General features: G+C 40.1%; 1 protein-coding gene across 1 annotated transcript; it reads left to right on the forward strand.

Moving 5' to 3' along the window:
• Positions 1–1,398: 1,398 nt before the first annotated feature.
• On the forward strand, positions 1,399–6,906 carry LOC100953750 (protein FAM183A-like). Its single transcript, XM_003803355.1, has 4 exons — positions 1,399–1,531; positions 4,069–4,128; positions 5,058–5,161; positions 6,796–6,906. Exons 1-4 carry the CDS (start codon positions 1,399–1,401, stop codon positions 6,904–6,906), a joined length of 408 nt encoding a protein of 135 aa, XP_003803403.1.
• The last annotated feature ends 8,679 nt before the right edge of the window (positions 6,907–15,585 follow it).

Below are 15,585 nucleotides of genomic sequence, written 5' to 3' on the forward strand. Positions count from 1 at the left end.
ATATTTGAAAGGAATCGACATCTGATTATAATTAGTATGGAAATGCAAAGGTATAAGAATATCAAGACACCCAAGAGGAAATACTTTCTGCCAGATATCACAACTTAATACAAAAACAATTAATATACTGTAGTGTTCCTCTAGGCTAGAGAGATGATGTATGACATAGCCCACCTAAAGTACACAATGTCAGGGTGCTGAGCACACTCTCTGTTGAAGAGCTCAACTACAACTTGAACTTTACCTTAGAAGAGAAAACAATATAACCTAAGAATTTGTATCCTGATATGGATTTGAAATGAGAAATTATAAATAAAGTTACAATTTTAAAAATGATATAGAATTGAATTCAGAAACAGACTCACAAAAAGAGTAAACAGACTCAAACATGTGTGAAACACTTTCTCTGTGTTTCTCATGTGTCAAACACTTTAAGACAATGTAGCAGAGCACAACCATGGAGATAGAACTGTCTTTTCAATAAATTGGTGCTGGGTTAGTTGGATACTTGTTTGGAAAAATACATTAAGCTGCATTCCTATTTCACACTATGCTCAAAAATCAAGTTCAGGTGGAACACAGATGTATATCAGAAAGGGTAAAATGAAGAAATCTACAATTGCTGTGCCCATGTACAGATGAGGAGCACTTCGTGCGTGCTATGAACTATGAAATTTGATACCAGACTTGAAAAAGTGTAAAGAAACAATGTACAATCACTCAACACTTTTTTTTTTTTTTGCAACTTTTCTGTAAATCTAGGTTTATTTTTTTTATTTTTTTTTTCGAATTAGGAATTTGTTTTTTTATTAAATGATAGCTCTATACAACTCAACACTTTTTATATTGAATCTTTGAAGTGATAATTATTTGGGTATATTCAGTTGAAAAATCCATCATTAAAAGCAGTTTTTCCTGAGTCATTGTTCCCATTTAATCTGCATCTGCTTTACAATAGGAGAGGTTTCTGAGTCCTTCCAAATCTTTTTAAGGAAGTGGATTGATGAAGCTGAGGTCCATAGTATGACCCCGACCTCCTTGATCAGCGCCTTCTGGCCTGTCTTCTCCTGGTGTGTCTTGGGACATCTGTAGTAACTAGGCTGGATCCTGAGAAGACCAGGGGGGGCAAGTGGAACACCAGAAGGGAGCAAGGCAGAAAATAAATTCCTAAGAGGACACCTCAGAGTATGTGGATGAAGGCAAAGGACTGTGGGTGGGCCCACGTGGTCTAAGGCAGCAGGATCCTATGGCAGGAACACTGTTGCCAGGAGACCACGTGGGACGCTGTTGCCTGGAGACCATGTGGGACTCGGTTGCCTGGAAATCCAGGGGGCCAGCAGCAGGCCATCCACCTGAGGGTATAGAGAAAAGCCAGTCAGGACCTGCAGCACCAAGGTCATGGCGGGACGCCAGAAGGAGAAGGAGGCCCCAGATGAGGTCCGCCAGAACACGATCTTGCGGGAAGTCTATGTCAAAGAGCGTGACACCCAGAAACTGTACACGCAGTATCACGTGAATCCCTTCAGCAAGGGTGAGGAGTGGCGGGATAGGGAGAGGAAGAGCTGAAGGGCAGCTCCAAGGAGGGGACCTGAGGTCTGTGAGCTGTAGTGGGCGTCCCAGGGAAAGAGAAGAGCTTCCCTCACATTGCACCACCAGACCTCAGACACAAGAATTAGGATAGGGCTTGCCTACTTGGCTTCAAACATTGGGTATATTAGAAGGCACTCACGTGGCAATATGTATTTTAATTAAACAAAAAAGATTAAACAACTTTACAATTTGGTTGGTTTTTAATGAGATAAAGATTTATTTTCATGCTTCACATGTGGTCTAGGAAGTTCAGAAGACATGATTCTGGGACCACAGTGCTCCCCTGAGAAAACAACCCTGCCTTCCACACTTGTCACCACACACTCCTTGGGGGTTTCATCTGAGCCTGTCACATCAGCGATTCTTAATGTTTCTTGCCCTCGAATAGAGTTTCAGACCCTACCACACAATCCCCTCCAAGCTGACTTCCCTGCATCACCCACAGGAACATCAGACTCGAGAGGTAGAAAGCTGGGCTCATCTGCACTTTCTGCGCCACTCAACACCACTCCAGAACATCCTGTCTCAGCAAGAGGCACCAAAGTCATTTATTCTCCAAGTTCAAAGCCTGGGAGCCATCCTCAAAGTCTGTCTCCCTCCTTCCTCCAAATAATTAGGCACAAATCCTCCTTTGCATTATTCTCACCTGACCCACCTGCTCCTACCTCAGTGAAAGATACCTTTATGCACATGGTGGCTTCTCCCTCTCTGCTAACATAATCCCCCCCCACACAAGTAGCACCTCAGTGAGCCTCTATATCCACCCTCACTGGGGAAACCTCAGAAGGAACCTAGTGACTGTTGCCTGGATTGGCTGATGGGCTCCCAACTATCCTTCTCCCCTCCAAGCCAGCTAGAACTATGCTGAAGGCAAACTGGATCAGTTCAGTTCCTCCGTAAATTCTTCAGTAGCTCCACAGCTTCTGAGATAAAGTTTAAACCATGCAGCATATGAATCCTCTCCCCAGGTTAAATCCATCACCCCATGACCCCTGAAGCCATGTGCCATTAAGAAGGATTTTGTAGCCTACTCTGGAACCGGCCACTGCTCAAGGATCCCACACAGGATCCTTTCTCTCTAGTCACTTTAAAGTAAATGGATTTTTTGAAATGAAACTTTCCATTTCCTCCACCTTACTGACAGAAACCTTATTCCTTCTTCCTGAACTTACTCCCCAACTCCTATGCCTACTTAACTGCATGGTGCAGTTCTGTAGTCTGATTATATCTGATAACACATATGGAGAAAATGCAGTGTCTTCATTTTAGTCATAACTAACCTGCTTTTACTCTGGATCCCTTAATATTGAATCAGATAAATTAATGTTCAATTCTGTTCAAACTTTTGTCTACTTGCAGAATCATTTCAGGCAACATTGAGATGTTCTAGAAAAAGTGCTGTCTCCCAGCTCACTGATTTTAGGCACATGCCCATTGAAGTACAGTGAGAAAATATTAGTTCTTGCACTGTTGTTTCTTTTTACCTGGAAAGAGAAAAAGTATGTTATCCTAATAATATGACAATAGAGACTATGTACACATAGTGTACACACATAGAGACACACATCTATGAGGGCTTCATGTTGCAAAGCTATTTCAGTGCTGGGAGTTTGGTATGATCAGTTTGGACTCCATTGATTTCTAATGACCTCTGCTCATTTCATACCAGTCTCCACCTAGCTTCTGCCACTGGACCACTTAGGCTTTCTTGATGTTTCTCAAACTCTCCAAGCTTCAACTGAGTTCTCCCATATACACTCACACAGCATACTTCAATGATCAAGATTCTGCTCATTGTATCTGTTTAGATATGCATCCCCCTGCACAAGCCCATCAAAGCTCTACCCACTTTTCCTGCTTTACTGTTCTTTATCACACTTAAGTGCCAGGTGTCATGTCTGTTTATCATCTGTCACCACAAATAGAATGAATATTAGGGAACACAGGAAGCTTTTCTGTCTTGCTTACAGCCTCCTCTCCTGTACATGTATAATTCTGAGCTGAGTGGTGACTGTCAATTCTGCTCCACTGTCATCAGAGGCCCTCCTGAGGACACTTACTGTATGGGCAACCTCTATTGGTTGCTTGGTATGCTTACCTTCCCTCTACATGAGGCCTGTTGCAGAGAGCACCTGTCAATGGGGAATGCGTGTATCAGTGCCTTGACACAGGTGTGGCAGTTGCACACCTGAAATGTAATGACTGGTGAGAGTAAGGAACAATTTTTCATTGTATTTCATATTACACATTCAAATTCACATATGCACATGCAGCTGGTGGCCAACATACTAGACAATGCCACTCTATATTCTAGGTTCCTGAGACCATCACTCAACATTGCCCCTGGCACTAAGCACAACGCCTGGCATGTGCCAGATGCTTAGTAAGTGCCAAGTGGACATACAGCCAAAAAGGTGTCTTAGAGAAGGCAAGGAGTTCATGTCTTAATGTTGAAACTGTGATGCTGTTTTTCTCTAGTTCACCTGATTACCAGAAAGCCCATGTCCTGGCATGATAACCTGGAGGAACCTGTAGATGGTAAGTCCTAGGCCTTCAGAATTACATTGAGCTAGAGCACAGAGGCTAAATGGCCTCTGTAGTCACTCTCCCACAAATTTGAGGAATGCAAGGTGCTCACTTGGGGTAATAAGGAACCTAACAGGGAATGGATGGACATCAGTCAGCCCTTGCTGTCTGCCTTATGTTAGGGACATGACTAGCTCACTTCCTGACTGCTGAGTCCCCTTTCTGAGGTAAATGTTTTCTGCTCATTTTGCAGATGAGAACAGTAAGGCCCAGAGTTATGAGGCCACCTGGCAGGCTAGTAGTGACACCAATCCAAAGCCCAAGTTCATCCCATTGTGCATCTGACTTTCTCTCTGGAGACTTGAAGGGATGAAGATTGTGGAGCTGCAGATACGTCTGGTGTCAGCAGGCACACTCATTTCAGTAGAGGATAAGACCTCCCTGATCCTCACCTTCTCCCTCACTCTCTGTCAGGCTCCACTAGTTACACTCACTCATGTCCTGGGGTCTTTGCTCTCTCTGCTTGCTTTGTGCTTTTCCTCTACCTTGTCCCAGGCCTGACCCTGAAGTAGCTGCTTTTCTCAGGTCCTTGCCCACACCTTCCTCATGGCAAGTGTTCCAGCCTGCCACTGTCATGTCTATTCATGACCCTAGATGTTTTATCCTATCCCTCAATCAGACTATGAGCTCTAGGAGAGCATAAAGCACATCTACCTCACTCAGTCCTCCCCACAGGGCCCAGAACAGTGCCTGACAAAGCTTCAGTGTTCACCCCATTGTGACTAAAAACTGAGGAGAGGGATCTCCTGTGTCAGAGCCCAGGCAAGCTTCAGAGGCTGGATGCTCTTCCCTGAGAAATGATGCAGCCAGATTAAAGGGCACAGAGTCCACCCAGATGTCCCAGATCCTGAGTCCTCCATAACTCTGACCTCATCTCCCAGGCAGGTTTCTGGATCTTATGCACCATGCCACCCAGCAACCAAAGATGAAATACCCAGAGACACAGACTGAAAGCCAGGAGTACGGATGGGACTCAGAGCCCTTGGTAAGTGTGGCTCCTGTCCTCAACAAACACCAAAGATCAGGGACAGCATTGGTAGTGGTCACAATGAACACAGTAAGGAGGCTGACATTCCTGGTTTCAGTTCTGGCTACCACTCACTAGCTGTGGGCCCCTGGCAAGTTTCTAAGCTCTTGTATGACTTCACTTCCTCCCAGAGGAGATAGTACAGCACTGATCTTTTTAGATGATGCTGATTTTAAGAGAGAGGGTATCTGTGCAGTGCTCAGAGCAGAACCTGGTACAGAGGGAATAATGTTCAGTGTTGGTTAAATAAAGGCAACTGATGGCAGATGTTCGAGTCTGGTCCTTTTGTGACCAGGAGGATTGGCTTGGCACATCACTTACATCTGTAAGTTCAGCTCTCTCGTCTGTAAGTGGGAATCATAGAAACAGTGCTCTCCTAGTTTGATTGAAAGGATACAGCTAGTTTCCAGGGAGCCCAGGAAATGTAGTCTTTAGCACTGAACCATGCTAATTGAGAAACAGCTTTCATTAAAGAATAAGCAGATATCAGAGAACACAACTTGAAGACCTTTCTACCACCACTTTTTTTCTAGCTACGTACAGTTTAATCCAGGAGAGAACATTTGTCAGGGGAAAAGGAGGGTTGTGAAGGAAGGAAAATCTGAGTGAAGATAGAAATCACCCCACCTGGATGACTAAGCAACTTAGAAAAATAGCCCAAAGCACAAGTAAATTAAGACACTGGTCTTTATTTCTCTGAAGACCTGACTCAAAAATGTGCCATTTGTGGGTGTGGACCTTTACTGGCAGCTCACCAGGATGGGAAGGGTAATCGCAGCTGGCCCTACTGGCCCTGCCCTGCTCACATCCCCCTTAGCCTTTGCAGATCACACACTGCATGTAACCTCAGCTCAGTTCTCACTGTGGAGGTGCAAAGGTCCTGCACATACTCCATGTTCCCCATCATTGTAAACCTGGAGCATGTACCCAGGTAGGGTTGCTGGCACAGTAATAAATGGAGCTGGAGTCTCAGGGTGACATTGTTGGGGGCAGAAGAGGCTTTATAAGCCCAATACAAGGCTCCCAGCTACCTAGCAGGAGAGGCAGAGTGCTTGACCCTTCAATGCTGGCCCAGGGGAAGCCACAGTCAATGAGAACATCTCAACCTCTTTGTCTCCTGGTGACATTTGCAATTAATTGCACAGAGTAGATTGTATGAGTCTTATATAGTAGTGCTCACTTTTCCTCAGGATTCTGGAACCCTTTCCACATACTCAGTCATTGTTTAGAAATTATATGTGAGAGGCCTGGTGAGCACTGCATGATGCTCCAGTAGCTGGGGACTCACTTGGCAGACACAGTCCCTCCCCTGACAAAGATCACCTTCCAGTAAGAGAACAAGCCCCCATTGTGGCCTCCAGTTAAGGAAGTAGGGTAGAGAGTGCAGTCACATGTCCCAGCTCTTGTCCTTCAGGCTCACAACCCTGTTCATGTGAATACTGTCAGCTCTATTTCCCAGCATAGACACATACTGGTGTTTTAAGAAAATGTTTAGAACATTGCCTTCTTTAAGCCAAAGTTCATGGTCTCCAAACCCAGTTCTGTTCACTTTCCCAGATGGGATTTTTCTGATCCTGGATCCTCCTCTCTAGGTCAACCCAGAACGCCAGGACCACAGGCTGAACCACTTCCAGGTCTACAAGGACATCACTCTGTATAAGGCTAAAATGTGGAGCCTGGGAGAAGATGATCGCCACAAGTAGCCTCCTAGCAGTGCTGTCTTCCCTGTATATGATGTGCAAAGTGTGCACTGCACAGGGAAATAAACATTACTTTATTGTTGTTGTTGTTGTTTTATTATTTTTTATTAAATCATAACTGTGTACATTACTGCATTTATGAGGTACAATGTGCTGACTTTATATACAATTTGGAATGTTTACATCAAACTGGTTAACATAGCCTTTACTTCATTTAATTGTTGTGTTAAGACATTTATACTCTACTCTTAATATATTTGACATGTGCCCTGGTAATATGACCTCACCTATTGTGCATATAAACATTAGTTTAAATCAGAGTCTAACATATCCTGTCTAGAGTATCACTTTTTTCAATTATTCCAAAGTCCACTGGTTCTAATCCTTATCTTTTAAACTAATGTGAGAACTCCAGGGTCTGACAGCAGCACAGATTTTCAAATAGAGGTCATAGTAAATATTTTTTGTGCTCTGAAACATGACCTCTATTATCAATGTTTTGCCAGTTTAAATTAGTTTACCAAAACTAAATTCATTTTTAGTTCAAGAATCTCAATATGATATGAAACTAGATATGTCTTTTTTATTTATTAATGATGCTACTAGAAAGAACAAAATGTGAACATCAATTATTTTTTCTGGTTACAAAAAGTTACTTCTACCTTCCTTAAAAGTAAAGTATTTTAACCAGGAATCGAGAGGGGAGGCCTGGTTAACTGATTTAACACCTATCAACACAGATTGAAGAACTGAATTTAATGTGCTTGCTCACCCATGCACCACCTGCACATAGTGTCCAGCTAGTTATCTTAGTAACTCTCAGGGACAGTCAAGGCTCATGAGACTTTAAGAAAAGCCACCCCAGGATAATAATCCTAAGTGAAAGAATATGAGAGGATCATTAGATATGGGATTATCAGATTATATTATACCATGGAATACTATGTAGCCATAACAAAAAATGGAGAATTTACATCCTTCATGTTTACATGGATGGAGCTGGAAAATGTTCTTCTTAGCAAAGTGTCACAAGAACGGAAGAAAAAGTATCCAATGTATATAGCCCTATTATGAAATTAATTTATAGCTTTCATATGAAAACTATGACCTAATTATAGCCTAAGAATATGGAGAGGAGGAGGGAGAGGGAAGGGTGATGGGAGGGATCACTTCTATGGTTTATCTTACAAGAGTACAAGTGAATCTTTCTAAGAGTAGAATATAAATGTCTTAACATGATAACTAAGAAAATGACATAAAGGCTATGTTAACCACTTTGATGAAAATATTTAAAATTGTGTATGAAAACACCACACTGTACCCCATGATTGCATTAATGTACACAGCTATCACTTAATAAAATAAATATTATGTATAAGCAAGGGAATGTTCTAAACATTTTCTATATATTACCTCTATGCTGACAGGAACCCAATCAGGTAGATACTATGTCTACTATGTCTTTACTTATCCAACTAGATGACAAAGCATGCAAAATTTAATCTTAGCATCAAACATCAGGTAACAGAGCCAGGCACCCAAATCCATAAAAAAGGGAGATCAAGATACATGGGCCAAGGAACCAGAATGAAGGGAACAGAAGAAAATATGCAACAAATAACACAATAATTCATATCCTGAGAGTTATAAGATATTCCCTTTAGAAAATAAAATAAAATTATATGAAAAAGAACCAGTGAGAGAATGAAGAAGAATTGGAATGTAAAATGAAATTATAACTAAATAGTGAATGAAATTCTTAGAAAAAGAACCTAAGAAATCTTTTCCCCAAAGTAAAACTACACATTTAGAATTTAATCAGTAGAAGAGGCTGAACATGTGACTAACAAAAAGTGCAGAATTAGAGCAACAATTTGGGGCTGGGAAGCTTATTACATAAAATATCCCAGAATGGAGACCGTGAGTCCTTCCAAATACTCTAATCCAATAATGAAACATGTCCACAAAAAGGCTTGTCTCCACAGCATATCAGATGTGCATGAAGAAGAAAGGCTTCCAGAGAGAAGGAGAGAGCAAATGTTCCACTGATTTCTCAGTGGAACACAGGAGGCTCCAAGACAAAGTAGCTTATGCCTGCCACAACCTGTGGGAAAAGTACTACAGCCCTATTAAAGGCACTTCAGAAATGCAAGCAAACAAAATCTTGGCCTCTCATTTTCCTTTCTATTAGGAAGAAACTAGAAAATGAAACATAACAAAAGAAGCATAAAACAAGAATGAAACAGGATCCCTATCTCTCAACAACTGGAAAAATTAGTTCAAAATGGATAACGACTTCACTGTAAGTCATGAACCCAACAATTTCAGAAGAAAATACAGTAAAAATTCTTAAGACATTGACCTAAGCAAAGAATTTATCACTGAAACACCCAAAGACAATTACAGTAATAATAAAAACAGTTAAACAGGATTTATTTAAACTACCATTAATTTATTTAATTAAACTACCAAGCTTCTGCACAGCAAAGGAAATAATCAAAAGAGCAAATGGACGACATACATATGGAAGAAAATATTCACAAGCTATACATGTGACAAAGGGCTAATATTCACAATCTATAAAAAACTCAAGCAAATCAGCAGAAAAAGCAACCCCATGAAAATGTGGGCAAAGACACGAATGTAAACTTTTTAAAAGAAGATAGAGAAGTGGCCAAGAAGCATATAAAAAACTGTCCAATATCACTAATGATTAGGGAAATGCAAATGAAAACCACAATGGTATGTCACCTTACCCCTCTTAGAATTACTTTCATTAAAAACTACAATAACATGCTCTTTTGATCACTATAGATTTACAGTATAATCTAAAGTCTGGTAGCGTGATTCCTCCTGCTTTTTTTTATTTCTGAGTAATGTCTTGGCTAATTGATGCCTTTTCTGATTTCATATAAAATGAAGTATTATTTTTTTACAGATCTTTAAAGTATGACAATGGTGCTTTAATGGGGATTGCATTAAAATTGCATATTGCTTTGGGTAGTATAGACATTTTAACAATATTGATTCTTCCCATCCATGAGCATGGTATGTTTTTCCATTTTTTAACATCTTCAGCTATTTCTTTTCTCAGTTTCATAGTTCTCTTTGTAGATATCTTTCAAGTTCTTTGTTAGGTAAACTCCCAAATATTTAATTTTCTTTGGCACTACTATAAAAGGAATAGAGTCGTTGACTGTTTTTTCAGCTTGACTATTGTTGGTATATATAAATACTACTGATTTGAGTATTGAGTATTGAGTATTGATTTTGTAACCTGAGATGCTTCTGTATTCCTAGATTACTTCTAAGAGTTTTATAGCTGAGTCCCTGGGGTATTCCAGATATACAATCATATCATCTGCGAACTCATGAATGGATTAATAAATTGTGGTATATGTACACCATGCAATATTATGCAGCCTTAAAAAAAGATGGAGACTCTACCTCTTTTATGTGTACATGGATGGAGCTGGAACATATTCTTCTTAGTAAAGTATCCCAAGACTGGAATAAAAAGTATACAATGTACTCGGCTCTACTACGAAACCAATATATAATCACCCACACTTCCATATGAAAGCTATAACCCAAGTATAAGTCAAAGATGAAGGGGAAAGAGGAGGAGGTGGGGGAGAGGATAGGTGGAGGGAGGGTAATTGGTCAGAACACTCCTATGGTGCATTTTACAAGGGTACATGTCAAATCTACTAAGTGTAGAGTATAAACGTCTTAACACAATAATTAAGAAAGTGTGGTGAAGGCAATGTTAACCAGTTTTTTGTAAGTATTTCAAATTGCATACAAAACCAGCACGTTGTACCATATAAATGCATTATTGTACACAGCTATGATTTAATTTAAAAAAAGAAAACAAAAATCTACAACAACAATAGATGCTGTGGTGGATGCAGCAAGAAAGGAATGCTTATACATTGTTGGTGGGACTGCCAATTAGTACAATCTCTATGGAAAACAGTATGGATATTCCTCAAATAAATAAATATAAACTTACCATTCAACTCAGCAATCCCACCACTGGGATATCTACCTAAAGGGAAAGAAGTCATTTTATCAAAGCATATCTGTCCTCCACATATTTATTATACCACAATTCACAAAAACAGAAATGGGGAATTCAACCTCAGTGCAGTTTATGAATGGATTAACATAATTATATACCCCATGGAATACTACTCATTCACACAAATGGATAAATTTTTTTTCAACAATATGGATGGAAGTGCAGATCAGTATCCTAAATGAAATGTCTCATGAATTGAAAAATAAATATCACATGTATTCTTATAATTTGGAACTAGTGAACAGGTGCACATGCACACAGAGAGTCACTGCATATCAAGAAGGGTGAGGGAGGAAGGAAGGGTAAAAACCTACCTCTCAGGTACAATGAGCACTATTCAGGTGATGGACACACTAATTGCCTTAAATTAAGCATTAACAACACTATCCATGTAATGAAAACATTTGTACCCTTTTCATATTTGGAAAGAAAAAAGAGGCATAAGCTAAGAAATTAAAATGTGGATATAGGAATCAATCGAGCCAACCTAGAAAGTGTAGAAAAGAAACCATGGGACAGTGTGAAATAGACAAAAGATGTAGGTGACAAATTATAGGTGGATCAAATGACAAAGCATATGAAATCAACTGAGGATATAATACAAGGAAAGTTTGGCAAGCAGAAACATGTAAGTTAATTATTTACTCAAGGAAAGGATGCAACACAAAGGAAATCTTATCTCAATTGATCTAACTTTACGAAGATTGATAGTTGCCTAAATGTTTGGAAGAGGAAGAGGAATAAATTGATGTATAATTTATATCTACATTTATCAAAGACAGAAGACAACTTTGACTCAATGTCTAAATTTATATCCATAAATAGCAATATTATTCAATATACAGATTCACTTCTAAACCACTTCGTCTTGAGTTTCTAACTGAAGACCTGTGTTTCTTTGATAATTTTACTTTTGTTTATTAAAAAATTTTCTTACAAAAAGAAACTATCAGCAGAATAAACGCAAACTCTGTAAAATAATTTAAAGACTTTTAATCTGAGCCAAATTCATGTGACCAGGGCTAGAGAGAATCATACCAAAAGATCCCAAGAAAAGTGACCTAGGCAGCAGAGAGACAGGAACTACAGGCAAGATCATAGATCAATAAGTAGATTAAATACATTGGTTTGTCTCAAAAAGGTAGAGCATCTCAAAGTCAAAGTTTACAAGTTTTACAGGAGGGTTTGGGGATTCTTTAGGTGGCAGTTGGATGAAACATATAAGCTTTGTCTAAAAACCTAGAATCAGGAAGGGTAAGAAAGATGACCAACCAGAAGTAGCTTTTGCCTGAGGCTCCTGTATAGAGGGAAAAATATTGGACAGAAGTGAACTCAGTGAAACTGAAGGTGGGAAGCTGAACATAGAAAAAAGATAGACAAGTGCACATCATCTCTGCTGAGACAAAAATGCACCTCTTAGAAAGAGAAAGCAGACAACAAAAACTAGATAGAAAGCCCATTGCCAAGAGGACAGGAGACCCCCTTGACCAAGCCAGAGGCCCATTGTGGGCTCTGCTGCATGGGGGTTTCACGAGGGACAGGCAGCTTCACCACAGGTGCAAGCTCACTCCTGAAATTGTTTAGAAAGTAAGAGATAGACTACAAGCTCATGGTGGCAAGTAGCAATGATCTTTACTTCTGACCTCCTTTTATAACAGGTTGGTCACATATACACCATTAATCAACAATCAAAGCATTCTTACTATTAATATTGTCTGAATCTATTTTGACCTTCAAAGGAGATACAAAGTCTAGAAACTTGAAATTACTAAAAAGGGAGTGAGACCTTGAGTTTTGCCATGCACTGATTATATTGCAGAAGATAGGTTTATGGCTTTTGATTATCTGTAGTCTGGAGGCCATGCAACTTTACAACGTGTGCTCTCATACACATCAACCTCTGGGCCATGTCTCTGCAGGAGGGGCTGTTAACTCCTTTCCTTGCAGGCTTAATGGCCACATAGATCAGAGTTGCTGAAGGTGGACTTTTACCTCCAGACCTTCAGGCCCTGTTATGCTGACCAAGGCAGCCAGGTCCTCAACAGAACTACATTCCACAAAAGCCTATTTCCCTGTTTCTGGAGTTTAAAGTAAGCACAGAGCATGTGTGATTTTATCCCACAGGGCTCTGTGCAAGGGATCTGGGAACAAAGAACCTCTCACATCATCTCACAAGAAATAGCCGGTAAACCCCAGTCCTCCTCCAGGGAGGTCCCACCTTGAACCCAGGTGACATCCTGGCCTGCATAAAAGTGATAAAATATTTTCCTTGCAATTATGAACACTCAGTTCACCCTTCCCCCCACCTGGTTACCTGAAGGTCTATCCCTTGCAGAGCTCAGAGTGTTTGGTGGATTCATAGCAAGGCCTGGGCCTTGTGTGGGCTGTTGGAAAGCAGCTGGAAAGAATGATTTGTATGGAAGCATGGGGGCTGGAAAGTGAGGAACACATGGGGAGAGAATGACACTTGGAGAGAGAAGGATGTGCAGAGACAGTTTGTGGTGGTGGAGGCAATGATGCATCTATTCTTACTTTGGTGGATAAGCTTTTCTGACTCTCTTACCCAGAGGGGACCAGGCTCTAGCCACATGGGTTTGCCAGACAGAATGCCCATGATTTCTAGTTTCCGGATGATTGAAATTCTTTGAAATATTTCTTGTGAGCAGTGATTGTACTTCCTGGGACAATCTGATTAAAACTTTTTGACCTGGGATGTCCACCTCAGAACCCTCTGAGTTTAAGCAGTGGTTATTTTGTAGTGAAGAGGGACATATTCTCTTTCTCTAGCTGTCACCAGTCAGTTGCCTCTGTTGTTTGTTTCTTTCCCCAGCTGATATTCCAGCCTAATACTGCAACTCAGGAGGGCTATGTAAGGGAAGGCTGATATCAAGACAGAGACAGCTTGCATTATCTCACCAAGAAGGTTCTTGGAGTCTCTATCTGCAGCTCTGAAAGGGATCTTTCTAAGGCTATAGGGGAAAAGTCACAAGCACAAACCCCAACTAATTGGTAAAGGGCTGGTTAGCTACAATTACTGGGACCTTCAATCTAGTCTCACCCCACCAGTTTTAATTGCCAAATTGTGTAAAATACTCATGGGGAGGAACCTGAGGGAAGAACTCTGGCAACATGTATACTCAGAGTAGATCAACTCCCCAAAGGGATGATAAAGGAGATACAATAGATATTATTCATAGAGAAATGTCTGAAATAGAATTCAGAATATAGATGGCAAATAAAATGAATATATTGGGGGAAAAGACAGAAATAGAAATTGGAAAAGTAGTTCAAAAGTTGTCTCAAGAAATTAATGAATTCAAAGACAAAATCACCAATGATATGGACATAATGAGAAAAGATATAAAAGAGTTTAAGGAAATGAAAAAAGTATTCAAGGAGCTTCAAAATACAGACAAAGTCCCTCAGTAATAGAGCTGAACAGGCAAAAGAAAGGATCTCAGAAATTGAAGATAAGGCTTTCAAACAATACCAAGCATTCAAAGAGGCAGAAAAAATGAGAACAAGAACAGAACATTTCCCTGAGAGAGTTGTGGGATCATTCCAAAAGATCAAACATTCAAATTATAGGGATTCATGAAGGAGAAGAAGATGGCCCTAAAGGTACATATTCTCTACTCTATTATGGAGGAAAATATCCCCCAAAATGCAAGAGATAAGAAATTCCCACTGTACATAGTTTGAGAACCCAAGCATGACTCAATTCAAATAAAGCATCTCCTACACATGTGGTAATTATGTTTGCCAAAGTTAATATGAAGGAAAAAATTCTGCAAGCAGCCAGGCATAATAAAAGTATTAGCAACAAAGGGAAAAATATTAGGTTGTCTGCAGATCTTTCAGCCTAAACTTGTCAAGCCAGAAGAGGATGGTCATCAAATTTAAATCTTCTCAAGCAAAACAACTGTCACTCCAGGATCCTGTTTCCAGCTAAACTGAGTTTCATTTATGATGGAGAAATGAAATACTTACTGTCTTCCACATGTTGAGGAAATTTGCCGTAACTAGACAACACTCCAGGAAATAGTCAGACTCATTTACCTTAATGACCAGCATGATGGTCTACCACCAAAGTAAACTCACCCAGAATTCATTTTTTTATTAAGTCTTTCATACATAGATCATAAATACATTTATGCCATATAGGATTCAATGTGATGATTATTTGGACAAATTGGAATGTTTACCTCCTATTAAACAACATAGTCTTGACCACCTGTACCCTATTAAAGGATTAAGACATTTAAGCTCTACACCTGATAGATCCAACTTGTAATTGCAATATGCTCCATAGGTGTGGTCCCTCTACCAACCTTCCCTCTATAGACCCACACCCCTCCTTGGCCATCTCCCTCCCCTTCCCTCTTTCATCCTAGACTATAGTTGTGTTTCATTTTTCATATGCAAGTTTGAGTGATTATAAATTGGTTTCACAGTAGTACTGAGCACATTGGATAATTTTTATTCCATTCCTGAGATACTGTACTTTTTTTTTTTTTTTTTTTTGCAGTTTTTGGCCAGGGCTGGGTTTGAACCCACCACCTCTGGCATATGGGGCCAGCACCCTACTCCTTTGAGCC

This window comes from Otolemur garnettii, unplaced genomic scaffold, assembly GCF_000181295.1.
Source record: "Otolemur garnettii isolate 467f Iridium unplaced genomic scaffold, OtoGar3 scaffold00296, whole genome shotgun sequence".
Taxonomy (NCBI): Eukaryota; Metazoa; Chordata; class Mammalia; order Primates; family Galagidae; genus Otolemur; species Otolemur garnettii.

Excerpts from the sequence above, each read along its gene's own strand:
- LOC100953750 (XM_003803355.1), top strand. The coding sequence starts at position 1,399 with ATGGCGGGACGCCAGAAGGAGAAGGAGGCCCCAGATGAGGTCCGCCAG. Across the intron at positions 1,532-4,068 it reads CGTGAATCCCTTCAGCAAGG|TTCACCTGATTACCAGAAAG; the intron begins GTGAGGAGTGGC and ends GTTTTTCTCTAG. Across the intron at positions 5,162-6,795 it reads GATGGGACTCAGAGCCCTTG|GTCAACCCAGAACGCCAGGA; the intron begins GTAAGTGTGGCT and ends CCTCCTCTCTAG.